This window comes from Chiloscyllium plagiosum, unplaced genomic scaffold (assembly GCF_037043375.1).
Source record: "Chiloscyllium plagiosum isolate Xiang-an unplaced genomic scaffold, Cpla_swu_hap1 HiC_scaffold_8, whole genome shotgun sequence".
NCBI lineage: Eukaryota > Metazoa > Chordata > Chondrichthyes > Orectolobiformes > Hemiscylliidae > Chiloscyllium > Chiloscyllium plagiosum.
Window position 1 is genome coordinate 83,405,111 of NW_028270146.1, and position 13,309 is coordinate 83,418,419.

The following is a 13,309-nucleotide window of genomic DNA, read 5'->3' on the forward strand; positions in this document are numbered from 1 at the left end:
TTTCCTGGAGCGTCGGAGGCCGAGGAGTGATCTTATAGAGGTTTACAAAATTATGAGGGGCATGGATAGGACAAATAGACAAAGGCTTTTTCCTCGAGTGGGGGAGTCCAGAACTAGAGGGCATAGGTTCAGGGTGAGAGGGGAAAGATATAAAAGAGATCTAAGGGGCAACTTTTTCATGCAGAGGGTGGTATGTGTATGGAATAAGCTGCCAGAGGAAGTGGTGGAGGTTGGTACAATTGCAACATTTAAAAGGCATCTGGATGGGTATATAAATAGGAAGGGTTTGGAGGGATATGGGCCGGGTGCTGGCAGGTGGGACTAGATTGGGTTGGGATATCTGGTCGGCATAGACTGGTTGGACTGAAGGGTCTGTTTCCATGCTGTACATTTCTATGACTCTAGTGATTCCTCATTGTTGGTGAATGCAGTATTTCTTGGAATTCAATTACCTTCTGGCCCATTGAAATTCACCTGCCAATACTCACAATCAAATCATTCTTTCAATCTTGCCACATTGTTTGAATACAGAAGAGCAGTTTACCATTAAGCTCCTCAAGTCTGTTCTACCATTCAATTAGACCATCATTGATCTGGAGCCTACTTATCATTTTTTGCACATATCCTTTAACATTTTGGTTACCAAAACTCTACAAATTTCAGATTTTAAAATAATTATCTAGAATTATCTAAAATAATTAATCACTAATTTAACTATTATTTGTTTTTGTTTCTGATTTCAAGCATCTACAGTTTTTTTTTTGGCATAATATCTTTTTGACTTGAATTTGCTACGAATACTTTCTATTGTGCAGATCCTCAGGCAATGTTGAAACTTAATTATTTATACTGCCGTCTAAAATATTTAATGATAAATAAAATATCGCTACAACAAAGTTTTACTGTTGCTTGTTGTCTCCCATAATCTGTCTATACTTTTAAGAGGTTGCACAAAGTCCCTCAAAAACATTGGTCAATAGTTTTAAAGATTTACTTTATGTTTCTTGTTTATTCTATGCTTTTCTTTGCTGCCTTATTTGAGAAGAGAATTAGAAAATATTTACTATTCTTTGGTAGAAGCACTTCCTAACTTGACTCCTGAATGATCTGACCAACATTACAATTATGCCCCCAAGTTCAATCCTCCCTAACTACTGGAAATAGTTTCTAGCTACACCTATTGAAAACACAAATCCGATCACCCATTAATTTTGTAAATTCCAACAAATACAGCCCTATTTAGTTTAATCTCTTTGGAATTTAATACTTAGGGGTCAGGTGTTTTTTTGTAACTTTACTGTGCACTCCATCCAAAGCCAATACATGCATACTCTTTATTCCCACAGTTTATCAAACAGACAAACTCGTTTCCAATGAATTATTTTCATCCCTCATCGTCCCTCTCCCTATGCCTTTCCAAACTAATTCCATTCAGTGTAAGCCCCTGAAAAAGAAATTCCTCAAATCACTTATAAAGATTAAATAGAGATGAGTCCAGCAAATGGACAAACGTTTGGAGTATAATGCAGAAAAATGTGCTAGTGTTATTCTTCCTTCCAAAATGAACAAGAGTAGATCACTTAAATTGAGAACGACTATGGAATTCCAAAGTGCAGAGGATAAGAGCACGGCTCAGAAAGTTAGTACACATCGTTCTGCCATAACCATGTGTTTCATCAGCACGAATTGGCTATAACATAATTGGTGAATTGTGGACTTTATTTGGCTAACATAAGCTTTCTACTAATCAGGTAAAGTGCAATTTTCTAAACCTGTATTCCATAGTACAATTTTCTACAGCGTGACGTTGCAGGAGAACACAATTGTCACGTTAAAACAGAATGACCCGAATGCAGGTTCAGCAAGGTTAATGAATTGATAGCCTCTATTAGAAGAGAAAATGAACATAAAAAGGCAACTGGCCTTAAAACATTAACTCTTTCTCTCCAAAGATGTTCAGATCCGCTCAGTTCCTCTAACAATTTCTGTTTTTGTTTCAGATTTTCAGTGTCCATAGTTCTTTCTTTTATTATAAAAGGAAGGAGGTTAAGCTTAGTTAAACAGGGCATTGACAAGGCGACATCTCAAATACTTTGCACAGTTTTGGTCTCCTTATTTAAGGAAGGACATTGTGGGTGATTCAAACAAGATTGAGTAAAGCGATACCTGGAAGGAGTGGGTTGTCTGACGAGGAAAGGTTGGAAAAGCTGGGCTCATTTCCACTGGAGCTGAAAAATATGTTGCTGGAAAAGCGCAGCAGAAGAATCGACGTTTCGGACATAAGCCCTTCTTCAGGAAAGTTGAAACGTCGATTCTCCTGCTGCGCTTTTCCAGCTGCCTGACCTGCTGCGCTTTTCCAGCAACACATTTTTCAGCTCTGATCTCCAGCATCTGCAGTCTTCACTTTCTCCTTCATTTCCACTGGAGTTTACAAGAATGATGCTAACTTGATTGAGGCACACAGGATTCTGAATGGTCTTGACAAGGTGGAGAATGAAAGAACGTTTCCTCTTGTCTGGAGTATAGAACTAGTGACACTTAGAATTAGGGGCCATCCTTCGGACAGAGATAAGAATTGTTTTTCTTTCAAAAGTTTGTGGAACTCTGCCTCAGAAGGTGATGAAGATGAGTCATTTAATATTTTCAAGGCAGATGTTGACAGATTCTTGTTGAGCAAAGGAATCCAAGATTATCAGGATAAAAGCAAATTTGAATTCAAAACACAATCAGATAATTAACTGATTGATGGAGCAGAATCAAGTGCTGAGCAGCCCACTTCTGCTCCTATTTTGTATATTAATAATTTGCACTTTGTAAATTCACCCTCCTCGCTTTGATAAGTGTTTTTAGCTCAAATATCATCGCATCTGTTTGGAGCTTGTGAAGTGGCACGAGGTGTTACTCCTTTCTGCCAGAACTGCACAATACTCCAATGGTTAGTACTGCTGCCTCACAGGTCCCAGGTTCGATTCTAGCCTTGGACGACTGTCTCTGGGAAGTTTGCACATTCTCTCTGCGTCTGCGTGGGTTAAAGTTGCCATATAAATGCAAACTAGTTTTGTCTCGTTCCGTTGATCTTCGGTCTTTACTACAGAGATACATGGCAGGCTACCAAGTGCTAGAAATAGTTTATGTATAACCCACCTTTCCCCATTATACAGCAGAGGAAGATGATGGAACAATTACTCGACATTCCTCAGATTAGAAATTAACAGCACTGAAATATTTTACATTTTTAATTAACTTACAAAATATGGGTATAACTACTGCCCAACCCTAAGCTGTACCTCCTCCAATAGTCTTCACACAATGTCATGATGCTGACATTCTAAAACTTGGTACCACTAGAAAGCGGGGTATATTTGGAAATTTGCTTTAATGATAAACTGATTATTTGGTAAATTAATTCCACAAATATAGCACCATTTTCAATTTAATTCTTAATAAGTAAATTCTTAATAATTCTCACTTTCCAGAGATTTAGTTACACATATTAATGTGCAGTCAAGGGGAAATATATACATCTGGATCAGTGGTGCTGGAAGAGCACAGCAATTCAGGCAGCATCCGAGGACAGGCAAAATCGACGTTTCGGGCAAAAGCCCTTCATCAGGAATAAAGGCAGAGAGCCTGAAGCATGGAGAGATAAGCTAGAGGAGGGTGGGGGTGGGAGAGAGTGGCATAGAGTACAATAGGTCAGTGGGGAAGGAGATGAAGGTGATAGGTCAGGGAGGAGAGGGTGGAGTGGATAGGTGGAAAAGGAGCTGGGCAGGTCGGACAAGTCCGGACAGGTCAGGGGATCGAGTTTCTGGAGGTTAGAAGCTAGGATGAGGTGGGGGAAGGGGAAATGAGGAAACTGTTAAAATCCACATTGATGCCCTGGGGTTGAAGTGTTCCGAGGCGGAAGATGAGGCGTTCTTCCTCCAGGCGTCTGGTGGTGAGGGAGCGGCGGTGGAGGAGGCCCAGCACCTCCATATCCTCGGCAGAGTGGGAGGGGGAGTTGAAATGTTGAGCCACTGGGCGATGTGGTTGATTGGTGCGGGTGTCTCGGAGATGTTCCCTAAAGCGCTCTGCTAGGAGGCGTCCAGTCTCCCCAATGTAGAGGAGACCGCATCGGGAGCAACGGATACAATAGATGATATTAGTGGATGTGCAAGTAAAACTTTGATGGATGTGGAAAGCTCCTTTGGGGCCTTGGATGGAGGTGAGGGAGGAGGTGTGGGCGCAGGTTTTACAGTTCCTGCGGTGGCAGGGGAAAGTGCCAGGATGGGAGGGTGGGTCGTAGGGGGGCGTGGACCTGACCAGGTAGTCACGGAGGGAACGGTCTTTGCGGAAGGCGGAGAGGGGTGGGGAGGGAAATATATCCCTGGTGGTGGGGTCTGTTTGGAGGTGGCGGAAATGTCGGCGGATGATTTGGTTTATGCGAAGGTTGGTAGGGTGGAAGGTGAGCACCAGGGGCGTTCTGTCCTTGTTGCGGTTGGAGGGGTTGGGTCTGAGGGCGGAGGTGCGGGATGTGGATGAGATGCGTTGGAGGGCATCTTTAACCACGTGGGAAGGGAAATTGCGGTCTCTAAAGAAGGAGGCCATCTGGTGTGTTCTATGGTGGAACCGCTCCTCCTGGGAGCAGATACGGCGGAGGCGGAGGAATTGGGAATACGGGATGGCATTTTTGCAAGAGGTAGGGTGGGAAGAGGTGTAATCCAGGTAGCTGTGGGAGTCGGTGGGTTTGTAGAAGATGTCAGTGTCAAGTCGGTCGTCACTGATGGAGATGGAGAGGTCCAGGAAGGGGAGGGAGGTGTCAGAGATGGTCCAGGTAAATTTAAGGTCAGGGTGGAATGTGTTGGTGAAGTTGATGAATTGCTCAACCTCCTCGCGGGAGCACGAGGTGGCGCCAATGCAGTCATCAATGTAGCGGAGGAAGAGGTGGGGAGTGGTGCCGGTGTAATTACGGAAGATCAACTGCTCTACGTAGCCAACAAAGAGACAGGCATAGCTGGGGCCCATACGTGTGCCCATGGCTACCCCTTTGGTCTGGAGGAAGTGGGAGGATTCAAAGGAGAAATTGTTAAGGGTGAGGACCAGTTCGGCCAAACGAATGAGAGTGTCGGTGGAGGGGTACTGTTGGGAACGTCTGGAGAGGAAAAAACGGAGGGCTTGGAGGCCCTGGTCATGGCGGATGGAGGTGTAGAGGGATTGGATATCCATGGTGAAGATGAGGTGTTGGGGGCCGGGGAAACGGAAGTCTTGGAGGAGGTGGAGGGCGTGGGTGGTGTCTCGAATGTATGTGGGGAGTTCCTGGACTAGGGGGGATAGGACAGTGTCGAGGTAGGTAGAGATGAGTTCAGTGGGGCAGGAGCATGCTGAGACAATGGGTCGGCCAGGGTGGTCAGGCTTGTGGATCTTGGGAAGGAGGTAGAACCGGGCAGTGCGGGGTTCCCGGACTATGAGGTTGGAAGCTGTGGGTGGGAGATCTCCTGAGGTGATGAGGTTCTGTATGGTCTGGGAGATGATGGTTTGGTGATGGGGGGTGGGGTCATGGTCAAGGGGGCGGTAGGAAGAGGTGTCCTCGAGTTGGCGTTTGGCTTCAGCGATGTAGAGGTCAGTGCGCCAGACTACCACTGCGCCCCCTTTGTCCGCTGGCTTGATGGTGAGGTCAGGATTGGAGCAGAGGGATTGGAGGGCTGCGCGTTGTGAGGGTGAGAGGTTGGAGTGGGGGAGGGGGGTCGACAGGTTGAGGCGGTTAATGTCCCGGCGGCAGTTGGAAATGAAGAGGTCGAGGGCAGGTAATAGGCCAGCGCGGGGTGTCCAGCACCTCCAAACAGACCCCACCACCAGGGATATATTTCCCTCCCCACCCCTCTCCGCCTTCCGCAAAGACCGTTCCCTCCGTGACTACCTGGTCAGGTCCACGCCCCCCTACGACCCACCCTCCCATCCTGGCACTTTCCCCTGCCACCGCAGGAACTGTAAAACCTGCGCCCACACCTCCTCCCTCACCTCCATCCAAGGCCCCAAAGGAGCTTTCCACATCCATCAAAGTTTTACTTGCACATCCACTAATATCATCTATTGTATCCGTTGCTCCCGATGCGGTCTCCTCTACATTGGGGAGACTGGACGCCTCCTAGCAGAGCGCTTTAGGGAACATCTCCGAGACACCCGCACCAATCAACCACATCGCCCAGTGGCTCAACATTTCAACTCCCCCTCCCACTCTGCCGAGGATATGGAGGTGCTGGGCCTCCTCCACCGCCGCTCCCTCACCACCAGACGCCTGGAGGAAGAACGCCTCATCTTCCGCCTCGGAACACTTCAACCCCAGGGCATCAATGTGGATTTTAACAGTTTCCTCATTTCCCCTTCCCCCACCTCATCCTAGCTTCTAACCTCCAGAAACTCGATCCCCTGACCTGTCCGGACTTGTCCGACCTGCCCAGCTCCTTTTCCACCTATCCACTCCACCCTCTCCTCCCTGACCTATCACCTTCATCTCCTTCCCCACTGACCTATTGTACTCTATGCCACTCTCTCCCACCCCCACCCTCCTCTAGCTTATCTCTCCATGCTTCAGGCTCTCTGCCTTTATTCCTGATGAAGGGCTTTTGCCCGAAACGTCGATTTTGCCTGTCCTCGGATGCTGCCTGAATTGCTGTGCTCTTCCAGCACCACTGATCCAGATCTGGTTTCCAGCATCTGCAGTCATTGTTTTTACCTGGGAAATATATACAGTACATTGACTCAAAAATCACCAACCGTACATAGGCTAAATTGCAAAATGCGAGATCAAATTCAAATACTCCAAATTTGATGCAAATATATTCTCCCTCTGCCAAGGGAAGCATTTTGCTTCCATCCCAAAATCCATCGAGGGAAACATCCATCATCAGGGTTACTCATTCAAGTGGCACACAAATTCGAGGGATAAGAAAATCATAATTTAGTGCCTCACCTTTTAACTTCTTGCCCCTTTTGTTTAGTTGGTGAGTCTCCCCCATTAAGAATCTGTTCCAAATTTTTTGTTTCCACTGATCCATTCTGCTCAGGCCCAGAAAGGCCCAGTAATGATCGTACTCTCTGTGATCGTACATCTAGAATGGTGTCTGTGTAACCAACTTCTTGTAAATACCTGTGAAATTTGAAAATAGAAATATCGGAGTTTTTGACTCTAACTAATGCACTTGGTTAACCACATTCTATTTTTAGATTTCATGTCAATGCATTTTCCATTTTCTGCAATATTTAGCCATTTTTCAAAGAATATGACAAAAAAACTAAGGTATGTTTGCAGTATTCTTGGACAAGGGATAGAGTGTTATCTGATATTTGCAATTCAGAGTCTAACAAGTTTTGATGCAGATGTTATCAATATTTAGCAAAACCAGTCCAAGTACAATTGACAACTTGTTATGAAATTGCAATAATTCTGGTTTAAGAGAAGATTTCATATTTCCCACAGGAAATCAATACTGTTATTGATAATAAACTGTGGTAAAACAGTAACAGATAATAAAAGTATAATATAAACCAAAAAGCACTTCATTGATCCGTTGGTAAATAAAGCAATTTCTTTGAAAATTGAAGTGTAATACTTAATACAGGGAAACCTCAATTATCCGAATACCAACTATCCGAAATTCAGATTATCCGAAGGAGATCGGGAGGTCTCGACTGAAACGTTTCCAACAGTGATCACGTCTTTTGTTTACAGTGATTAAATAGGCACTGTCACTAAATGACTGACCTCCTGCCCTCTCTCTCCCCACATTTTACCTGGAGTTCTACACAAAAGTGTACCCTAAAACTTGCTTCCCCAGATAATCTCTCCAACATTGTCCTGTACAGGGCAAACGTGGAACCTCTCAAAAGGTTGCAGTAAAAATTGTGCGTGGCTGCGTGTGCGCGCTATTTGGAGACTTACCCCATAAAGGCAGCTGCAGCAGCAGTCTTGTTGTCAATGTGCAGTCCAGCGGCCCTGGAGAGGGGGCGGGAGTGGATGGAGTTTGGGGGCGGGGGGGGGGGGGGGGCAGAATTGGAGGGGTTTGGGAGGAGGGCGGTGGGTGGTGTTGGATGGGGTTTGGGAACGGGGGCCAGTGTTGGGCAGGGTTGGGGAGCAGTGGTGTGGTGTTGGACAGGATTTGGGAGCAGGGGGCGTGTTGGACAGGGTTGGGCAGCGGAGTTGGGGACAGGGTTGGATGGGGTTGGGGGCAGGGGCGGTTTTGGACAGGGTTGGTGGGGGAGGGGCAGGGCAGGTGGACAGTCTTGTTGATGTGCAGTCCAGCTGCCCTGGAGAGGGGGCGGGAGTGGACAGGGTTTGGGGGCGGTGGGGTGGAATTGGATGGGTTTGGTGGCAGGGCAGGGGGTGGTATTGGATGGGGTTGGGGGGGCGGGTGGTGGGCAGAGTTGGATAAGGTTGGGGTCAAGGGCGGTTTTGGACAGGGTTGGGAGGCCGGATGGACAGGGGTGGCATTGAATGGGATTTGGGGGCGGTGTTGAATGGGGTTGGGGGCAGTATAGGACGGGGTTGAGGGGGGGTGGGCGGTGTTGGCCAGTGTTTGGGAGCGGAGGGCAGTGTTGAGGAGCATTGGTGCGGTGTTGGACGGTGTTTGGGAGTGGGGAGGTGTTAGATAGGGTTGGGCGGCTGGGTTGGTGGCAGGGGCAGTTTTGTACAGGGTTGGGGGGGGGGGGGGGGGGGGGGGCGTGCGGGTGGACAGTCTTGTTGGTGATGTGCAGTCCAGCTGCCCTGGAGAGGGTGCGGTGTTGGACGGGGTTTTGGGGCAGTGTTGGGGGGTGTGGGCAGGGTTGACTGCTGTAAACTGCTGCAGACTCCTGAACAGGAGCAGACTTTAAAAACTCCAAGCACCAGAGGAAAGGCATTTAATCAATTAAAGCGGTAATCCGAACTAAATAATGCCCGCCCATCACGTGCAGATAATCAAGGTTCCCTTGTATATTTTATACGTTTTGCAAATTTATTTAAGTCAGATGCTGTAACAGAAGCAAATAATAATCATAGTACTCACTGCCTGAGCAACTGCCTGCCTTGCTTCCAAGTCAACTGGCTGTTCTGAGGTACAGATGGCACCTCTGTGTCTTTGGTTTCTTCTGGAAAACAAACATATATTAATAAAAGATTAGAATATCAAGATCCCAACAAGAAAGATGGCAGGCAACAAAAAAAAACAACTGCAAAATCTGTGGTTCTGCACAGCTTTTCTTAAGCTTACACTGTTAGCCTAAGAATTCATGAAGATTTGGCCCTCTATCTGCTGGCCCTTTAAGTTGGTGAGAGTTTCAACCAGGAGCATCACTTCATCACCAAACCACACCGCAAACCCTGTCATTCACAAGAATGTAAATGCAATCACAAACTAAAAATTTCCTTCCAACATTCCAAACAGTGCAACCACCTAACTGATGCTCATTATTGTAAAAGTCAGAAAAGTGAACAAATACCAACTAATCCTTATTGAGGAAGTATTCTGTTCCTAACATGTGTAGAAAGCATCAAGTGCCCAAAGATCCTCTCAGTATCAGGTGACATTCCAGGAGGAGCTACAAGAAATAGCTTATGTCCAGACAGGGAGGGAAGTAGTGATTGTAATAAGCTCAGCCAGATGGACCTCACTGAATGAATTCCCTGACTGGGACTGTTAATCTGACCCAATCAGGGAGCCCTGACTGACAGATAAATACAAGAGTTTCAGACATCCTGACACTCAGACCTGAATGTATCAATGTCAAGGTCTTTCCATTTGTAAATAAAGGGTGATTAGGTGAAGGGATACCAGCCTCGGTGGAATTATTTCAGCATTTAGCTGCTCTTTTCTCAATGTCAAATCTGGTGGGGGGGCGTAGAATGACAGAATTAACATGGAGAAAAGTTTTTTTTTAAAAAGGTGTTAAAGTTATCATATTTAAATCTCCTAAAACAATTCAGAACGTGAAATAGTGAGATTCAACTTTTTTTGGGGGCAAGACTGGATGATAGATAGTCATGAAAAGTCATGTGATTAAAATTATACGGTTTACCTATCAACAGTTTTTGAGCATTTAATAGACATGTACAGACACAAACTTGAAAACACAAGGAGAGATCAAAATGCAAGATACCATTTTTGTGAACCTAACAACAGTCGTGCAAGTCGACCAGAAATCAGACAATTCGAAATTAATGAGGTTTCTCTTCCTTGCCACAAAATATGGGCTTATTTATGCATTAATATTGCTTATAATGTTCATAGAACAAAATCTGGCTCTATGTCGCTCCAATTGCCTCTCGAATGGTTTGAACTTGAAAACAACTTATGCTACCTTTCTCAGGATAAAGAGATCCAAAATAACATTATATGGCACTTCGCAAATAGGAAATGGCATACAACATGAAAATATTCAAACTAGCTTCAAATTATGTTGTCAAAGACAGTCAGAAATAAGATATCTTGGAAAAATTAATACATACACTTCATTAAAATATTGAGTCTCCATTTATTACCTGATTCAAATGTTGGCATCTTTAAGTCACCTTGATTCAACTCTGTGCCATATTTTAATTTATGATATTTTGCCCTAAAAATAAATAAGAAACATTAACGAACATGTAGCTATTAAAAACTCAATCTCATTGACTACGTTAATATTAATGTAATGATTGATCTTTACTTCACACTGATGTGATATTGCCCATCCATAATAAACCTCCAGAAGACAGTGGTGATTTGCTTGAATACAACTAAGTGGCAACTTCAGGGGATACTTCAAATTTTACTCCATGGCTTTCAGTCTGATATCTCACATTTATTAGATTAGATATGAATGACAGATTTCCTTCCATGAAAACATCAGTGCAGCAGATGGAATGTTTAAATTGGCAAAAGTTGGTAGGAGGTTTAGGCTCAGGCTCCCACTCCTGGGTGCTTGAAGTGTGACATATGGACTTCAGCTGAGATTACACTGTCAACTCCAGTGGTGATTTGGAGATGCCGGTATTGGACTGGGGTATATGAAGTTAAAAATCACACATCAGGTTATAGTCCAAAAAGGTTTATTTGGAAGCACTAGCCTTTGGAGCGCATCAGGCCAACCACCTGATGAAGGAGCAGCGCTGTTGGACTATAACCTGGTGTTGTGATTTTCAGTGGACTATCAAGCTTAATTGTTAAGACCGTAATATACAGAGCAGAATTAAGCCATTGAATTCATTGAGACTGCTCCACTATTTGACCATGTTTCTCAACCCCATTCTCTTGCTTTCTCCCCATAACTCTTGATCCCGTTACTAATCAAGAACTTATCTAGCTTTGTCTTAAATACATTCAGTGACTTGGCCTCCATAGCCTTCTATGACAATGAGTTCCATAGATTCACCACACACAGACTGAAGAAATTCCTCATCTCCGTTCTAAAAGGTAATCTCGTTAATGAGGCTGTGACCTTGGGTCCTGGTCTCTCCTACTCGTGGGAGCATTTTCTCCATGTTCACTATCTAGATCACATAGTATGCTATAACTTTCAAATAAGATCCTTCTAAACTGAACTGAGCACAGACTCAATCGCTCCTCGATGACAAGCCCTAATTGCCAAGATTGCTTTTGTAAACCTCCTCTGCCCCTCCTCCAACATAGCATATTTTTCCTTAGATGTGGGGCACAAAACTGTTCACAATGTTCCAAATGCGGTTTGACCAGAGCCTTAAACTGCCTCAGCAGCATACCCCTGCTCTTGTACTTTCGCCCTCTCTAAATGAACGTAAACACTGCATTTGCCTTCCCAAATAAACCTCCAGTTAACCTTGAGAATCCGAAACCAGGACCCCAAGTACCTTTGTACTTCATATTTTTCCCATTTAGAAAATAGTATGCGCCTCTATTCTTGGCACCAAAGTGCATAACCTGACAATTTGAAAATTGTTGGCCATCAACTGCATTCTAAATGGATTCAATATTTAGAAGAGGAGAAAATTTGAGAATCAAAGAAAATTAGTCCAATAACCAGCATTCAGTTAGATAATGTTTATTTCACCACCGGACGACCCCCGTAATCGTTTTCCATGGTTTCAATTAGGGAACCAGAGACCAGGAGGCTGCCAGGAAGGTACATTTCCCATTGGAATGAATGGATTCGCTCCTATCCGTGGCTTCTGCCTTCCGCACTAGGCCCTGGAACTTATCTCCCATGGCTACCAGGTGGACCTATGTATTTTCATTTTAATAGCATTTATATATTTTTTTAAATTATTGCAATGCGTCAGATGGAGAAATCTCAAAACTGCATAAAATGCTGCACTCAACAGACAGAGACATCATCATTTACCCACGTCTGTGAAACTTTAAGGTAGACTGAGAAGATCAATTTGCAAGTCCAAGTTTTTCAACAAATGGAAGAATGTCAACAATAGAAATGATTGCAAGCCTGAAAAGTCATATTTTTTAAAAAACTATCTCAGCACAGAACTATGAGAAAGTGCCATCTTTTGAATAAGATGTAATATGTAGGGCTCCATCTGTCCTCATGAATGGATGATCAAGAAGAATAGGAAGTTTGCCTTGTGTCTTGACCAAAGTTGATTCCACAAGCAAAACCATCAATGTATCTGGTCATTTGTTTTGCCGTTTGTGGGCTCTTGTGCTGCATAACTTGATTTTTAAAATATTCCTATATTACAACAGAAGCTGTATTCGAGGCATTGTCGAATGAGGAAAGGCATTATACTCATGTAAAAATATGCTTTCACATACAGTCAAATAAGTTCCATACTGTGGATTAAGCACGATAGAATTTTTTCAACTGCTTTTATGTTAGCCCTGTGTTGAAGTTCCATCAATCCACAATAGGTCCTGCAAAGTCAGTCATCAATAACCCATACTGTAAAAGCAGCACACAAAATAGAAGGTCCCAACACAGAGAAGGATTCTCTCACCCTGTTCTACCTTCAAGTTCACTTGAGAACCAACATCTAAGACATCTTACCACAGTAAATCTTTAAGCTTGCTGAGAATCGCTCACTTCAACTTTAAAGCACAGTTTCATTCAAGAAATCAGGACTGCCTCATAGGAGGCAGGTAACATGGACCAAAAGCATTAAACATAATTTTTAGGAGTACACTACCTGTAACTAACTGTTGTGTATGTACGTGAGATAGCATGAGGTGACAATGCACTATTTCCAAAGTGAATGAGTGAGAGTAGCTTTTGTTTTGAAACTCAAGAAAGGTTGCGACACACACAAACACTCCAAGGAGACACGAAAACACACAGCTCTTACATAGAAAACATCCTGATTAGGTTGTGAAAGGAAATATAACTTCTGTCT

General features: G+C 44.2%; 1 protein-coding gene across 5 annotated transcripts in view; it reads right to left on the reverse strand.

Annotated features, from left to right (window-relative positions):
• The window catches only part of strn3 (striatin, calmodulin binding protein 3), a 196,807-nt gene that overhangs the window by 115,988 nt on the left and 67,510 nt on the right, over positions 1–13,309 (reverse strand). For all 5 annotated transcript variants that reach the window (XM_043698050.2, XM_043698049.2, XM_087990043.1 and 2 more), the window contains exons 3-5: positions 10,493–10,566; positions 9,021–9,102; positions 6,950–7,126 (exon numbers count right to left, since the gene is read on the reverse strand). In XM_043698050.2, the coding sequence (XP_043553985.1) occupies positions 6,950–7,126; positions 9,021–9,102; positions 10,493–10,566 (333 nt within the window). The remainder of the gene's footprint in view (positions 1–6,949; positions 7,127–9,020; positions 9,103–10,492; positions 10,567–13,309) is intronic.